The 18,076-nt window shown below is 43.6% G+C and overlaps 1 protein-coding gene across 8 annotated transcripts in view; it reads left to right on the top strand.

Moving 5' to 3' along the window:
• Positions 1-18,076, top strand: part of LOC118377254 (disks large homolog 3-like) — a 132,438-nt gene that overhangs the window by 86,780 nt on the left and 27,582 nt on the right. For 4 of the 8 annotated variants that reach the window (XM_035764121.2, XM_035764135.2, XM_035764102.2 and 1 more), the window contains 2 exons: positions 6,454-6,649; positions 7,356-7,458. In XM_035764121.2, the coding sequence (XP_035620014.1) occupies positions 6,454-6,649; positions 7,356-7,458 (299 nt within the window). Of the gene's footprint in view, positions 1-6,453; positions 6,650-7,355; positions 7,459-11,806; positions 12,026-12,064; positions 12,106-18,076 lie in introns of those variants that run through there. The other 4 variants (XM_035764144.2, XM_035764130.2, XM_035764152.2 and 1 more) reach the window with 3 other exon arrangements.

Genomic DNA, 18,076 nt, shown 5'->3' on the forward strand with positions numbered 1-18,076 from the left:
AATATTTAATCGTTGTTTTTCCTACACTAGCATGCTCCATTTTGACTTCACATCTAACCTCCATTTACTTATTGCTCGTGTTTCTAAACACCATTTTACATTAAGAGTAAAAAAGACTATGTGCTAATAGTGTTAAATCATCAAACTGATCATAAATATGAATTAGAAACAGAAGCATTAGTACAGTCCTGAGCTGAGAGCAGCCCTAACCTGAGCCGGCTGACTGAGTTATACCTGCCCTTCACAGAGACACACGTCTCCACAGGACCGCTCGCTGGCACAAGCTGCTCAATTCCATCTGGCAGGAGCCGAGTCTAACCAAGGCCCGAGTCCCCAGCCAAGCCACTGTCATTGTCCTAGCTTCCCTACTGAAAACCTCTACGGCAGATATGGACAGAATGTCTGTTAGTGTGTGTCTGGCTTGTTTATGAGTGTGTATTTAATGTAATCTACTTGTCTCTGTGTGTGTAGAGTTGATTCGTTTTATGTGTTGTTGTCATATATTTGTGTTGCGTGTCCGCTGTCTGTCCTACCTCCCTCATCAATCACCATGTAGTCATGGATGAATGCCTTTGTTGCTCGTTGCATGCCACGGAATTTATGATTGTGTAGAGTATGCGTGCCTAATCTATGTCAGTGTGCATGGATGCCTGTGTTTGTGTGTGTGTGTGTGTGTACAGAACATGCCACCAGTGCCTGTGTGTATGTGCCAGTGTGTGTGCATACAGTATATGCTTGCATGCAGGTGTGTGTGTAGACAGACTGAGGGGGTAAAGTGAACAGATAATATTGGGAGGAGGTGTAACTGGAGGCTGTCATCACACACACACACACACGCGCGCGCAGCACAGGAATGTTTTGCCTGCTGCTGTCCTTATGTAAATATAAACACTGGGCTGTGGTTTTACCATAAATGTATTGGGAAGTGAGAGGCTTATCCAGCACGGGGCAGCAAATGAGGAGTGCCGGACATTCCTGCAGCTGTCGTGATTCATCTACACTCTGGGAAAACCAGGCCATGCACCCAGGTCCACCCCCTCCCCTCCTCAGAAAGGCAGCCCACGCTGCCAACATTAATCACATACACTGATCTACTCAGACATTTCCTCATAATGTGCTGACGCATAGACACACACACACACACACACATTAATGTTGGCTCCCTCACGTTGCAATATAACTCATACACACACACATAAAGACACTTGTTGGTATACATTACATGCATACCCACACAGACAACACACACATCAACACACATGCCCCTGGTCTACAAACACACACATGCCCCTGCTCTGTCCTCCAGGGCCTATACAGTATGGCAAGTCTGCTTCAAACCTAAACAGAGAGACGTTGTCACGGATGACATCATCCCAACAGACTTCCAGTCCAGTCAGACTAGATCAACGTCTAGATGCATCAGATTCCCTGCTGTCGGATAGGAGAGAGACCTCCCTGCAGCCCAGTACGATTTGCATAGGATTTTATTCTCATGGTTTTTATTGGAAGATGATTATTCTAGTGTAAAGCGAGGGCTTCCCGAGGAGTGGAGCTAGACTCAGTCAGAGAGAGAGGACCGGAATTGTCTGCCCTGTGTCCATCTGCGACACCATGCGTCCCCCTCAGTGGTGCTGCCATCATCTCAGACACATTCACCTCTCCATCTGACACTACGACCTCCTCTCTGCATGGTGGAGGATATTCTGGAGACAGAGAACCTACGACACCATTCTGTCCTGAAACAACAGACCCTAGATGAGGAGGGATACATACCATGCTATGTGAAGTAGAGACCATTCTAAACAGCGGCCCAATCACCACGGTAACCAACGACCCCCTGGATCTAGAAGCCCTCATCCCAAATCACATGTTATTGTTAAAGTCGAAGCCTGACCTACCCGCTGCAACCTTTCAAAACAACTACCTGTACATCAGACGGCATTGGAAGCAAGTCCAGTACATGGCCGACACATATTTTGGAAGAGATGGACACAGCAGTACCTGCCAGTACCTGCAACAAAGTGAAACGCAGCTTTAGTGAAGGAGATGTGGTTCTGGTCATGGACCCCACTGCACCACGTAGTGCATGGATACTCGGAAAGGTTCTTGAGACCCAGCCTGATTCCAAGGGGTTAGTAGGTGCAGTACGCTTGAAAACAGGAACCAACATTATATAAATGTTGGTTCTTTTTTTAACCTTTATTTAACTAGGCAAGTCAGTTAAGAACAAATTCTTATTTACAATGACGACCTAAACCGGCCAAACCCAGACGACGCTGGGCCAATTGTGCGCCACCCTATGGGACTCCCAATCGCAGCCGGTTGTGATACAGCCTAGATGGAAAGCGCATTCAAGTTCAGTAAAGGGTGGAATCACTCTGTGTGACTGTGTTCGTCGAAAAGTCTGTCTCCACCTCCTCAAAAGTCTCTCTAAATCCCTCTCATTATATATTTCTCTCTCTCTCGATTTCACATTAAATACAATTGGGACTGGTGTGTAGGAGCCAAATAGGTCATTTTGTATATTTGCATGTTTTCAATTCATGATGCATATCTGTTTTATGTGTGTTTGCCATTAATCCCCTGTCAAGTGTGTGTGTGTACCCCCTCTACTGGCCAATGGAGAATACAGTTAAAAGGCATACATTCTCCAAGGCCTACTGGGAGTGACTGGAATGGCAGCACACAGTCTTTTGACCATACCAGACCATGTGTACCATGCTGTTTGTTTCTTTAGTTTAATGATCAGAATTAGTTTTGGTAGAATTGTGTACACTTTTGTACCCATGTATTATTATTTTTCAACTTGAATCAAACTCTGGACATTGGATTTGTCAGTGTCAAGACTAACATTTCACCACTCTCCATTGTGGCTAAATGACTAGAATGGAAATTGTATTGGGACAATTTTATTGGAAAATTTAGCCACTACAGGAACCATATGCAGATATCTTAGTATACAGTATGTCACTTTTGTTTTTATAGGCTGTGTGACCTTTTATTTATCCAGGTTAACCTCGTTGAGATAAAATATATTTTTCAAGTGAGACCTAACGACGAGAATGGTGTTTGTTTTTGAGTGTGCGTCTTTGCTGACCAATACCACAACCTGAACTGTTTAGCTGGGCGCTATCAGAGAGTAAAGAATGCTATTGGCCAGGACTGTTTGCCCTGAGACTAGATACTGTAAACACAACAGGAATCTACAGAGCAGTGCAGCAGGTGAGCTAATCAATAACTTGGTGTTGTTCTTCCATTGTGAATGCGCTCAACCTTTGACTGGTAAGCTTTGAGAGCATCACAGGGATATATACACATTAGCAGCAAGCCCTTCTATGGCCCTTCTATGGCCACTGGAAACCATTCATAGACGGGGGAAAGATTATAACAGGGTAATCATAGTTCAGGATCAGTTGAACGCCTGAGTTAGTCTAAACTGTTAATCATTCATTGCGCCTGGTTTATTCTTAGCCGCTCTGAGAGGCTTGAAATATCTTGAACCGTCTGTCGCCTTTTCCATGTCAAATTAGAATGAAATAATAGGTCTAGGAGGAGAGAGGCAGTGGCGGTAGAATCCACTGGAGAATGTGAAGGTGAAAACTAGAAGGACAAGAGAGCAGTCTTTATTTCATCTATATATACCAGCCCTGTATACTTTGGGCTTGTGAGCCTGCTACAGAGAGAGAAAGAAAGGGAGCTAATGTTTAACACTGAGACTTGGTCTGTCTGTCTGCCTATGTTTGTGGAAAATGTTGGTCCGCAGTGTCCACCATTAATCAGCCAAGCAGAACCAATTACTGGGCTGAGGCGAGGGAGAGCCAGAGCAGAGTGCTGGGGCAGCACGACCCGCTAAACCCCACATCTCCATTCAGAGCATTAGGACTGGGCTGCCTCAGCCTCTGCCAAAACACTGAGGGGAGGGGGATGGCTGGTTACAGAGAGGGAGAGGCAAAGCGAGAGAGGGAGAGAGGGAGAATAAGATAGACAGGCCCATAGAGGCATGGAGAGAGGAGAGGGACAGGCATAGAGAGTAAAGGTTTTATAGCACCATAACGGTGCGAAGTCAGGTCCCAGAATTGCCCAAGCATTTTTTTCTTGATTTTAGGATTCCATACATGTGCTGGCACAAAACACACACACACATTTACTTGAGAGCATCAGCACTCAAATAACTCAAACAGCATGTAGTCTGAAGGTCTTCCCATCAACATCCCACTCCCGCCGCCTTTTGCTGTGATACACAGCCCTCTGAGCCACACAAGGGAAGCCTGGGCAACAAAATGAGGAAGCTTGGAACGGGGGAACCTACCCTGGCTGTTTCCTGTAGGATGTGGTTCTGTTCTGTAGAGATGGCTCTGGTCTAGTCTGTGTGGGCGGGTGAGGTTTAAGTCTTGTCCTACTCCTCATCAGCAACAGAATGTAACAGCCAACAAAGTGGAGCTGTATCTCATCACACAACATCCTGAGATTACGTCTGTACGCAGCAAGCTTCAACCAGAGCTCCTCTCACAAGCAGGGCAAAGATAGAGAGTGGGGTTAGGGGACTTTGAGACGTTGCTTGGAGTTGATGTAATAATGTACCACAGTCAATAGCCACCATGTTTGCAGTGAACATCTCATCCTCCATGTCATTTGTGAGAGCTCACCCCAAGCGGCTGAAGAAGTGACTGTCATTCAGGAGCAAACACAGGATCCTCAGGTAACCATGGTGATGCATGTGTCTGAGTTGGAATGGTCCAATACTGTCTGGTCCGATGTGCGGGGTACAACGATCTTCTTGTGTCGTTGCATGCGGTTATTTTTAAGATGATCTCTCTCGTGTGCTACTCACGTTTGTTACTCCGTTGTGTATGTAAGGGTGATATTGTTTTTCAAAAAGGTATTCATCCTTCAGAAATATATATAGAAAGGAGCCTCTGCAAGGCAAAATTGTACATGGATGACAGAAAGAAAAGGAGAGTGTGTATGTGTGTGGTCAGTATGGGCTTATTACATCTCTGTGACTCATCCTCCCATGTGGGAACAAACCTAATGCAGTAATTGCAAAAAGACTTGCCTACTATAGTTCCTGACTTTCACTGCCAAACAGGCTTTATTCACATGCTCTAATTTGAGACTTTGGGCATGAATCTTAAATGTATAGACTCTCAATTGAGGAAATGTATAATTTAAGGGTATTGTAACAGTCCAGGATGTACTGATATGGGTTTTAGATCATGAGATATTTATGTAAGTACCATCCAATCATTGCTCTTCAGTCAAAGTGCCTTTCACTTATGTTATTAAACCTTTGTGAAACCATATAAAAACGTACCATGCCTCTTCATATGTTATACTAGAACAATCAGGGTTGTTTTCAGTCAGGACCTGAAACTAACGCTAGGAAAGTATGTATGCATTTGCTCCCATTGATGTAAAAAGGGTCTCTACAGCAACTTGGAGCACAGCCATTAGGGATTGAGTAGGAATTGTTATTGTGGACCGCAGGCTGAGTACTAGAGCGAAGACCACTAATGGGAACCATGTGGAGAGTTTTGTTGAGACGGGCTCTGTGTGTGTGTGTGTGTGTGTGTGTGTGTGTGTGTGTGTGTGTGTGTGTGTGTGTGTGTGTGTGTGTGTGTGTGTGTGTGTGTGTGTGTGTCAGCTTCTAGGGCATCTGCGGTGTGTCTTTGCCTTACAGTCTGAGGCATGTTCTCAGAAGTCTTTTGATGGTCCCTAGCAGTGGTTTGGCCTCTCCAGGATCCTCAGTCCAACACAGTCTGGAATTCAGCCTGCCTGATGATGACTCACAGCGGCTAAAGCTAAAACAGAGCTGCAGCAGGGGCAGTCAAGTGTGGGGCTGCTGCTCGGTGTGTGTGTGTGTGTTTCAGGGGGCAAATTGTTCATCCAAAGACGGCATGTCTTGGTGGGCCCTGTTGCGCCAAAGCATTGTTCGAGGTGAAGTCGAATCATAATCATGTTCTTCCTATAGGCCTATTACCAGTGTAGTTCAGCATATTTGAAAGTGCTGTCTGTATTTAATTTCCCTTTTCTCATTTTTTCCCCGTTCCATTTGTGGAAAGGATGTTTATTACTTATTTGAATGCTGGGATTGTTTCCTCTGCAAAAGCATATGAAAGTGTTCACTTTCAAAAATGTATAGAAAGTGCTACTCTTCAGGCTCCGCTGCAGCATATTCCAAGGATTGTATACTTACTGCAAAATGAGAGATGTATATGTCACTTTTTCCAGAATACAAGAGAGTCCCATGTATCAACAAATGTTGGTGTGGGCTGTTTCCTAAACTGCCTCTGTCTCCCCTTTTGTATTTTTGTCTTTCATCCCTTTTCCCTCTCTCTCTCTCTCCTCCCTCTTTTGCTCTTCGTCTCTTTCTCAACTTCTCTCTCTCCCATTTTCTCTCCTTATCTCCATTCTCACACTCTGTCTGTCTCCGTCTCTTTCCTGTGCTCCCAGTCCCGCCCTGCGCCCTGACGCTGTCGCTCTGTTTGGCAGGGAGCCGCGGAAGGTGCTGCTTCACAAGGGCTCCACGGGGCTGGGCTTCAACATCGTGGGCGGCGAGGATGGAGAGGGCATCTTTGTCTCATTCATCCTGGCTGGAGGACCAGCAGACCTGAGCGGGGAGCTGAGGAGGGGAGACCGCATCCTCTCGGTCAGTGGCTTATCGGTCCTCGCAACGAACGAACCAGCCAGCTAACCTGTGGCAGGGCTTACACATCTGAGATATTTGCTTAAAACATACTTACAGCAAGTTGCAAAGCTTCTACAGTAGTTAGTGCTTTGTCATAATGACATATATAGCTACAGCTGTACATGGTTTAGCACTGAAGATTTACCATCAAAGACTTGCCTTTACAAATAGACAATTTTAGCAATGTAGAGAGGAGTAGACCCAAAGGGGTAACAAGATAAAGATGATACCTTGGGCAGCATGGAGTCAAAGTAATCAAAAGAGACAGCATTGGACCATCTTCCAGTCAAGTTCACAGCTCTCATATAAATCAATAATCTCTTATAGCTAACGCAAGGCCCCCCATGATGACAGATGGGTACCTTTCTGGAGGGCACATCTGCTCAATGGCCCTGCTGGAATTGTGAACCAGGCATTTTCTCTAGTCACAATCCTCTTAATCATGCCAAGGGCATTCTTCCACTGATTGAAAACGAATCATCAAGCTGGTGATCCAAGAAAGAAAGGAATGATAGGCTGAGGCTCTCCTCCACATCCTTATGTCAAAGCCAGGTAGTCCCATTCCCTTGTAGGCTAAATATCTCTGTGAGGAACAGTGCTGGTTTGTCCATTGACCTGGTAATCAAGGCTCCATGGCTGAGGTCCTGCCCTGTGCTGTGTGTCTCAGGTGAACGGGGTGAACCTGCGGAACGCCACACATGAGCAGGCAGCTGCGGCGCTGAAGCGGGCCGGCCAGACAGTCACCATCATTGCCCAGTACCGACCAGAAGGTAGGAGTTTCTCTCTCTCTCACTCACACACACACACACACACACACACACACACACCCAAAACCTTGGCCAAGCCAGTCACACGCGCCATCGTGCACATGTTGATTTTGTCTGTGGACAGGTCGAAACACACATGAAACATTCATGGACATTTAGCTAGCTTGTGTTGCTAGTTAATTTGGCCTGGGAGATAAACATTGGGTTGTTATTTCACCTGAAATTCATATAGTATTTTTTTTTTTGCTGGATCTTTGGTGAATTTTGACCGGTAGTCATACAAAATCATATGTTTCTCTACTTTGATGATTAATCCAGATAAAATGGGAAACCTAGTTATCTTTCATTAATCTCTCCTCGCTTCATCTTTCAATCACCCTCGTGGGTTAGTATGCTCGTGAAAACCAATGAGTAGATGGGAGAGGAGGAACTTGCAGAGCGTCGAGCAAGTTCTATTTTAGCATCTGGCTACGCAGACGCTCGAGCACTTTGGAGGAAATTATTGAATAACATGTACACTGAACAAGAATGTGAACATGCAACAATTTCTAAGATTTTACTGAGATACAGTTCATATAAGGAAATCAGTCAAATAAGGAAATCAGTAAATTGGAATAAATTAATTAGGCCCTAATCTATGGATTTCACATGACTGGGGATACAAGATAGGCATATGTTGGTCACAGATACCTTAAAAAATAGGTTGGGTAGAGGCATGGATCAGAAAACCAGTCAGTATCTGGTGTGACCACTATTTGCCTCATGCAGCGCGACACATCTCCTTCGCATAGAGTTGATCAGCGAGCCTCCCAAGTGGCGCAGTGGTCGAAGGCACTGCATCACTACAGACCCGGGTTCGTTCCCAGGCTGTGTTCGGGAGTCCCATAGGGCGGCGCACAATTGGCCCAGCATTGTCCGGGTTAGGGAAAGGTTTGTCTGGGGGGGGCTTTACTTGGGTCATCGCACTCTAGCGACTCCTTGTGGCAGGCCGGGTGCCTGCAGCCTGACCCCGGTCATCAGTTGAATGGTGTTTCCTCCGACAGATTGGTGCGGCTGGCTTCCAGGTTAAGCAGGAGGGTGTTAAGAAGCGTGGTTTGGCAGGTCATGTTTCGGAGGACACATAACTCGACCTTCGCCTCCAAAGCCCGTTGGGGAGTTGCAGCATTGAGACAAGATTGAAATTGGGTTAAAAAAAGAGGTAAAACACTAAAAATAAATAAAATAATTATTGATTAGGCTGTTGATTGTGGCCTGTAGAATGTTGTCCTACTCTTCAATGGCTGTGCGAAGTTGCTGGATATTGGTGGGAAATCGAACACGCTGTTGCACACGTCGATCCAGAGCATCCCAAACATTGTGGCATGTTTGGGGAGTATGCAGGCCATGAAAGAACTGGGCCATTTTCAGCTTCTAGGAATTGTGTATAGATCCTTGCAACATGGGTCCATGCATTAACATGCTGAAACATGAGGTGATGGGGATGGATGGATGGCACGATAATGGGCCTCAGTATCTCATAACGGTATCTCTTTGCATTCAAATTGCCATCGATAAAATGCAATTGTGTTTGTTGTCCGCAGCTTATGCCTGCCCATACCATAACCCCATTGACATCAGCAAACCGCTCGTCCACACGACGCCATACACATCGTCTGAAATCTGCCCGATACAGTTGAAACTGGGATTCATCCATGAAGAGCACACTTCTCCAGTGTGCCAGTGGCCATCGAAAGTGAGAATGTTCCCACTGAAGTCGGTTACGACTCCTAACTGCAGTCAGGTAAAGACCCTGGTGAGGATGCAGATGGGCTTCCCTGAGACAGTTTGACAGTTTGTGCAGAAATTCTTTGGTTGTGCAAACCCATAGTTTCATCAACTGTCCAGGTGGCTGGTCTCAGACGATTCCGCAGTTGAATAAGCCCGGATGTGGAGGTCCTGGCGTGGTTGCACGTGGTCTGCGGTTGTCTGGTCGGTTGGACGTACTGCCAAATTTGCTACAACAATGTTGGAGGTGGCTTGTGGTAGAGAAATTAACATTCAATTCTCTGGCAACAACTCTGGTGGACATTCCTGCTGTCAGCATGCCAATTGCACGCTCCCTCAAAATTTGAGACATCTGTGGCATTGTGTTGTGCGACAAAACTGCACATTTTAGAGTGGCCTTTTATTGTCCCAAGCACAAGGTGCACCTGTGTGTTAATCATGCTGTTTAATCAGCTTCTTGATATGCCACACCTGTCAGGTGGATGGATTATTTTGGCAAAGCAGAAATGCTCATGAACAGGGATGTAAAGAAATTTGTGCACAACATTTCAGAGAAATAAGCTTTTTGTGTATATGGAAAATTTCTGGAATCTTTTATTTCAGCTCATGAAACATGGGACCAACAATTTACATGTTGCGTTTATATTTTTGTTAAGTATGTGTACATTTATTTTTCATCACTTGCGCACACAACGTGTCTGGTCTAGTCAGGGTGTAACCCACATACTTTACATTTTAGTCGCTGTCATCCAAAGCAACCTCAAGTCAGTTTATGTGCAGTAGGGGGCTGCTGAGCAACTCCACAAACAGCTCATTCTTGCTTCTACATCCAAAGTCATCTTGATCTTTATGTTGTGTAACAGATGTGCTGAATAATCATCTTGGTCTTACTGAAGACTGAGTTACATGAGGGGCATACAGGTGGTCTAGTTAAGCAAACCAGCGCTTACAGTATTTGTATTTCTTACTTTAAAGTGTAGACCTACTAATATAAATATATACACAACAAAAATATAAATGCAACATGCTACAATTTCAAATATTTTACTGAGTTAGTTCATGTAAGGAAATCAGTCAATTGACGTAAATTAATGATGGCCTAATCTATGGATTTCACGACTGGGAATACAGATACAGTATGCGTCTGTTGGTCACAGGTAGGGGTGTGGATCAGAGAAGCAGTTAGTATCTGGTGTGACCACTATTTTCTTCATGCAGCGGGACACATCTCCTTTGCATAGTTGATCAGGCTGTTGATTGGAGCCTGTGGAATGCTGTCCAACTTCTCTTCAATGTCTGTGCGAAGTTTCTGGATGTTGGAGGGAACTGGAACATGTTGTCGTACACATCAATCCAGAGCATTCCAGACATGCTCAATGGGTGACATGTCTGAATATGCAGGCCATGGAAGAACTGGGACATTTTCAGCTTCCAGGAATTGTGTACAGATCCTTGTGACATGGGGCCATGCATTATCACGCTGAAACATTAGGCGATGGCGGCAGATGAATGGCACGACAATGGGCCTCAGGGTTGTCACGGTATCGCTGTGCATTCAAATTGCCATCGATAAAATGCAATTGTGTTTGTTGTCCGTAGCTTCTGCCTGCCTATACCATAACCCCACTGTCACCATGGGACAGTGTCCCCAACGTTGACATCAGCAAACCGCTCGCCCACAGGACGCCATACACGTGGTCTGCGGTTGTGAGGCCTGTTGGACGTACTGCCAAATAATCTAAAATTACTTTGGAGGCGGTTTATGGTAGAGAAATTCCCATTCAATTCTCTGGCAACAACTCTGGTGAAAAAATAAAAACGTAAAAGGGGGATGCCTAGCCAGTTGTACAACTGAATGCATTCAACAGTCTTCCGCATTTAACCCAATCCCTCTTAACCAGAGGTGTGGACCTTCCTGCAGTCAGCATGCCAATTGCACACTCCCTCAAAACTTGAGACATATTTGGCATTGTGTTGTGTGACAACATTTTAGAGTGGCCTTTTATTTTCCCCAGCACAAGGTGCACCTGTGTAATGATCATGCCGTTTAATCCGCTTCTTGATATGCCACACCTATCAGGTGGATGGATTATCTCGGCAAATGAGAAACGCTCACTTACAGGGACGTAAATAAATTTGTGCACAAAATTAGAGAGATATAAGATTTGTGTGTATGGAACATTTCTGGGATTATTTGTTTCAGCTCATGAAACATGGGACCAACACTTTACATGTTGCGTTTATATTTTTGTTCAGTGTACACTATAGTAAAACCAATGTTTCAGAACCACGTGACATGTACATGAAACGTGTCCAAATATGTTTAAACTACTGCAGTGTGCTTGCTATAAGCTTGACAACATGCAGCCCTTACCTGGTCTGGTTTTGTTATCTTGAAGAGAGTCTGGTTTGCAAATGAGGACAGTAATAGAGCGTTGTGTGATTGGCTGCTTGTGGCGGGATTCAGATTCCGCTTACATTCGCTGTACATCCAGGGTGAAGTGTAGAGCCAATTGCAAGTCGGGTAACCGAAGGGCTGTGTTGTCCTTTCCCCTATTTCAAGTCCAAGCCCCTGTGTGCAGTGTACTCGGGAAGGAACAAGGAAACCGGAGTGAGGGCCGGCAGAAGGACGCGAACATAAATACAGAGCGTGCGCGAGGAAATAGCTAGCCTGCTAATAACGTAGTAGGGGAAGAAGGGAAAGGTGGAAAAACAGGAACTTTCTCAGCATCACGCAAATGTGAAGGGGGGATGGGCATTAATATACCACCGGCTGTGAAGTAACACAGAATTGCACCGAAAAGAGGTGAGGAAATTAACAGGAATAACTTTTCTCTCGTAAATAATACACTGGAATTTCATTGGAACCAGGCACACACGTTGTCGGTACGTGTCTTTTGTTGTCGTCTTGTAACCTTTCTGAGTCGGTTAACGACAGTAACTTGCCATTATAGATAGGTATGGTTTTCTGTTGCCCATCCAAATTGCGTGGTAAACTCAATTGATTAGCTAAGCCTGCTACGTGGATTAGCTCCTGTTTTCCCCCTTTGGTAAATGCTATTCTTAGCTAAGGCCGATGCAAGGGTCAGTGTGGAATTAGCTAGATACAAACTAATGTAACATTAGATTATATGCCGCTAAATTACTTTAGCTAGCAATGTACCCTCGGCTCGCCAGCTTCCACTAAAGGTAGATACCTAATTTAGCTGGCTAGTTCATTAATTTAACTACCTGGTTAGTTAGCCAGATGAATTAACAGACGCAGTCTAGCTTGTTGGCTGTGTCAAGAGGGTAGTCAAAAGTGTTACTGTAGGTAGACTTATTCGTCAGCTCGGTACAAATGTTGAATTATAGCGCAAGAGCTTGTAATGTCCAAAGTAGAGCGACAGGACATATCTAAATTACTGATGTTCTTATTGATTTGTAGACACGAAAGGCATATTTGCTCATTGGCAGAAAAGATAGGTTCGATTTTTTAAAATTACTTTTCTTGCCCAGTCCAGGGACCATACATTATGTTCGCAAAAAAGTAACGTCTTCTCAACGTTTACAAATGAACGGATTTGGTAGACGTTATTTTGACCTCCAGACTTCATTGGAGGAAGATTCAACTAACTAACGCTCTACTACCTACGAGAAATGTTACAAGGCTAATGTTCTAACGTTAGTTCAACATATTTTTCCGTTAAGAATTTCCTGTTTTGTTTGGCTCATATTAGCCTATAACAATGTTCGCATTTCTCAGTGTTTTTAGTCGAGTCCCTTTGGCAGAAGTCCAAGTACCAGCCTACTTTATTTTATAGACCTAAGAACGTCAAACTATGCGCACTCTTCAATAGGGCAGAATGCCCTGCGTTGTGATTCTGGATAGCTAGCAACAATGACAAGAAACTGGGGAATTCTAAGTGACTCGTTTGTTCGTTTTTCATTGTTCTTGATAGCACGTCTTGTTTTGATTATCATGTCTATGCAAAACAAATCGCTGGCTAACCATCAACTGGTGTATTTGAGACGTGCTCGTTGTGCAACTTTATTTATGTTTTCAATAAACATTGGGACACGCAATAAGGTTTTACATGTCAACAAGCTAAGCCTGTCTGTGTGGCCCCATAGTTGCTCACGCGTTGGTTCTATACTCAAGGGGAGAGAGACATAGCTAGACTGTTTTACTATTAAACGCAATACTGGTATTGTTTGAACTTTTGTAAAGCAGTGTTTCTTAACCAGTCAAAACTAAATTGGTTGACTGGTGGTTACAGCTCACCAAGAGCCTATCCAGTCAACGTGCAAATCCAAGTCAGGAGAAGTTGAGTCGCCAATGGGCGAGTCATGAAAATCGTGACTCAACTACAACACTTATTTTAAAATATATATTTTCTGCATGCTTTCTATCTGGTATAGCCTACCTGGCTGGCATGAAAATGAACCATGGAAAAAGCATCGTCCATTTGCTATTTAAGTGTAGGTGTATTTGTCCTCTGCCCCTGTTTGGAGACCGGTGCATGGTAATGGTCCATTCTAAATCAAAATAATATATGTAAAGATGAGCTTAAATCAAGAATAGTCTGATGGGTGACCATATTAGCCTATCACTTGAGATTTGTTTCTTGCCTTACTCTGGTCATCAATGTCTTTTTTTTGTTCTTTCTTTTTTGAATCCTAGTCGCACACCTCATGTAGCCTAGTGTAACAGTATAACTTTAAACCGTCCCCTCGCCCATACCCGGGGCGCGAACCAGGGACCCTCTGCACACATCAACAACTGACACCCACGAAGCATCCTTACTCATCGCTCCACAAAAGAGCGATGGGTAACAAAAGCCGGGCAAGGGGAACTACTACTTCATGGTCTCAGAGCAAGTGACATCACCGATTGAAACGCTATTTAGCGTGCACTGCTAACTAAGCTAGCCGTTTCACATCCGTTACACTAGCTCATAGGCCTATATGTTTTGATGAAGGTTTGTAATCTCAACGAAAGTGGCCAAATAACTTCTTAAAATTAAGCACATTAATCCGCTTTACAAGGGGTGTAGAGCCTAACTGACATTCATAAGCAGCGAGTGAGTTTCAAGTTTGGGGAAGAAAGTGTTAAACTGTTAAAATGCACCTTTTATTATAAAATAATTACATGCATAATCACATTTGCGGCCACTTTTGATAATGGTGTTTTCCTGCTAATGGTATATTTGCTCTTAAACCTACTGCCGTGTACGCATTGCTGTGCTTATAATGTGAAGAAATAAACTATTAGGCTATCAACATTTTAAGCTAAACGTTCTGATATGCTCCGTCATCCTCAATTGCGTAAAAAATAAAGGGTTTTTGATGCTAGTGGTTGTATTAATTTGGGATCTATTGCATCCCACAATTGCCCCAGACTATGTTTGGAATATATTTATTTCTTGCACAGAATAGAATAGGTTTACTTTTGTACTACGGGGGATAGTAGATTGACATGCTAGTGCTTTTTCTGTTTGTCAGTCCTACTCATCTTGTTGGCTGACAATGTAAATGTGGACACGTGCATTTGGATAAGGACACGTGCAGTTTCGTCTGTGATGTCTGTCTTCACTTGTAGCCTGTGAGAGAACCAATCACATTATGGAGAGCCATGTGAGTGAGAGGAGCTTCAGAGCACTCAGGGAGAAGGGAATTATTATATTTACCCCAAAGGCACAATGGCCTCAAAGGCATGAATTTTTTTAGGCGTCATTACAGCCACACAAAGGGGATGCCGCTGGGAAATTTGAGGCATTATTAAGTGCTTGTCAAATTGTGAATGAGAGGAGGGGCCTCTCGAGTGGGGCAGTGGTCTAAGGCACTGCATCGAAAAATTGGCCCAGCGTCGTCCGGTTAGGGTAGTGTTTGGCCGGCTGGGTTGTCCTTGTCCCATCGCGCTCTAGTGGCTCCTGTAGTGGGCCGGGCACACGGACACTGTCGCCAGGTGTAAGGTGTTTCCTCCGAAACATTGGTGTGGCTGGCTTCCAGGGTAAGCGAGCATTGTGTCAAGAAGCAGTGCGGGGTTGTGTTTCGGAGGACGCATGGCTCTCGACCTTCGCCTCTCCTGATTCCGTACGGGAGTTGCAGCGATGGGACAAGACTGTAACTACCAATTGGGGAGAGAAAGGGGTAAAAAATAAAAATAATTGTGAATGAGAGACTGACGTGTGTAAAGCCTGCGCAAAAAATTCCTTTCAAACAACTTTTTTCGAATCCTCATTAGTTGCATCCTTACAATGTATTAAAAGTCTAAATGTGTAGCCCAACTCTTGTAGAACAACGAAAGTTACATTAAGAACTCTAAGCATATAGGAGTACCTATTTTTTTTATTTTTTTTTTATTTTTTTTACCGCTCAACACAGAATAGCCACATGCACACTCCCTCAAATCATTTGGAGAAAATATCCTTTATTTTATTCAGCTTTGTTCAATTGTATTCTTCATACTTCATACTATGTTTCCTAAATGAGCTAGTGTAGCCCACAGCCATGTGGTATTGCCAGATCAGACCTAACATAAGGAAGTCTGAGTATGCTATTCTGTTCTTATGAAGAAAATGTCGTCTTTCATATCATTTCTTTAAACCTGTCTAAAATATATAATGGATTTATTGTGAAGGTGTAGGCTGTATTACATACATTTTTAAAGGTCTAACAAAACTATGTTCCAAAGGTCTGCGTCAGTGGCTTGTAGGCTGTGTGGAAGCCAGGAGATGCTAAATGTGCATGTTAATTAACGGTCAATCACCGGCTGATTTTAAATTTAATGGCGGCCACAGCCACAATGGCTGTAATTTCCCTCCATATTAAAGGGATAGTTCGAGATTTTGGCAATTAAGCATTTTATCTACTTCCCCAGAGTCGATTGATCAAGAACAGCTAGCAATATCTTAATCACATTTTCCATATTGTATGTAAAATGCCTCAAGGCTTGTCAATACAATAGTGCCTTTTGTAGTATTGTGCTTTTACTGTTAGACAATGAAGGACACTCACAAATCAATATTTGTTGAAGGGCTGGCAGTACTTAACCAGCCCTAAACAATGAGACGACTGTTGGAAGATTGACCTCCGCTCCAGGGCCTGTTGCACCAGTTGGTTGTAGTTGGGTCGTTACATCCAACAAAATTCGCTATATGTCGGACTTGAAAAATTATACCTGTTCCTCCACCTGGGAGTAAGCCCTTCTATGAGCTACACCTGGGTGTATATTCTACGCCTAGTCGGTAGCAGGCGTAGGGTGTTCATTTGGGACTATCCTCATCATGATACCCACAGGAAATGAGTTTCGTGTTCATATTACACAACCTCAGCGGGTTTGTCGAGTTACCTATGCTTGAGTCAATAGCAAAGTAATACATTTGATTCATGCTACATTATAACATGTTGAATGTGTCTGATAGATTTAGCAAACAAATGATGAGCTACCACCTCCACTTGTTTGCCCAGCCAGAGGTAAAATAAGCAAATTTGCCTACAGCCAAGAGCATGTGAGCGGAGTTGGAAATCCCGCTCTATCGAGCAGTGCACCCGCTCCAGCGCTTCATGTTCTTTCCAACCACTCTGCAAAGAAACCCTCAGTGTTCACAGGAAGAAGAAAAAAAATACAATTCCAAATTCCGTACATTCATTAAAATCACAATTTAACCAACACCCATCTATTTGTTTGACTACCTGGACCTACCAGTTGATTTAAGTATTGAAACCAAACCATATGGATATGAATGAAAAGCATTTGAATAAAGGTGAATGTAAGAAGCGCACATTTCAAAAAGGCTACTTGTCAACATAATATAAACACACTAAATAGGTCAGGAGCCAGACAGGGAACCTAAGAAGGAATGAAAAATAAAGGATTTAGGCTATATTATTTCAAGGCTATAGCCTACAAAGAAATGTATTGTGAAGGATTTGCGAGTGCGACACAGTAGGCTGGTAGAGACATAAAGCAGTCAGCATTTCAACAACATTTTGTTTGATTAAATCATTTATATTCTATAACTTGACCTAGAATTAAATACAAATGAAATGGAAAAATGAATTTGCCTTTGAGTACATTTTTTGAAACATGAGTTTGGACAGTCTGTGGCTTCAGGCTATTGGGACAAAATCAATTAGGGGCTATTTGTATAGACAATAGAACAACACTGAATGAAATGTTCAGTTTTTAAAGTAAAAGTAAAATATTTGTTGGTTATAAATACTTTGCCAAGATGACACACTTATTTTCCCACCTCGGTCCTTTCTTTTAGCATGTTCACGAAGTAATAAGTACACCATGCTTATGGGATACGTGTCTTTTCATATTCCACAATACGTCTTTAGTTGTGGACTCTACATCACCGCACTCCCTCTTGCTCTTTGTCCTCATCTTTGTAAGTCATCTTGATTTAGCACCTGTGTGTTTGATCAGTTTCTTTATGAAAATATTTAGCTAACTCCATGACAGTAGCTAAAGCAAGGTGCAATACTAGCACACAAGTAAACTACAAATGCATGCTGGGCTGCACATGCCCTGAGCTCCTGAAGTGAGCACTATTGGAGCGACACTCCCGTCTTTGGGTATCTCGCTCCACACTCCAGCCAGATTGGGCACGCTCCTCGTGCCAGCTCCGCTCACATACTCTGGCCTACAGACGGAGATTCGGTGAAACAAAATCAGACAATTGGTCAAGATATAGGCTTGACCAAGAGCAAAACAATCCCTTTTTTTTAAATACTGGGCTACATGGCTAACACGTTTGCAAAATGTTTTGATCAGTGCTAATAGATGAGCAAACTAGACTAAAGATTGTCATCATGAGCATTCGCCTCAATTTAAAGTTACTGTAAGCTCTACAGAGATGCATTTGGA

The sequence above is a fragment of the Oncorhynchus keta genome, chromosome 4 (genome assembly GCF_023373465.1).
Source record: "Oncorhynchus keta strain PuntledgeMale-10-30-2019 chromosome 4, Oket_V2, whole genome shotgun sequence".
Taxonomy (NCBI): Eukaryota; Metazoa; Chordata; class Actinopteri; order Salmoniformes; family Salmonidae; genus Oncorhynchus; species Oncorhynchus keta.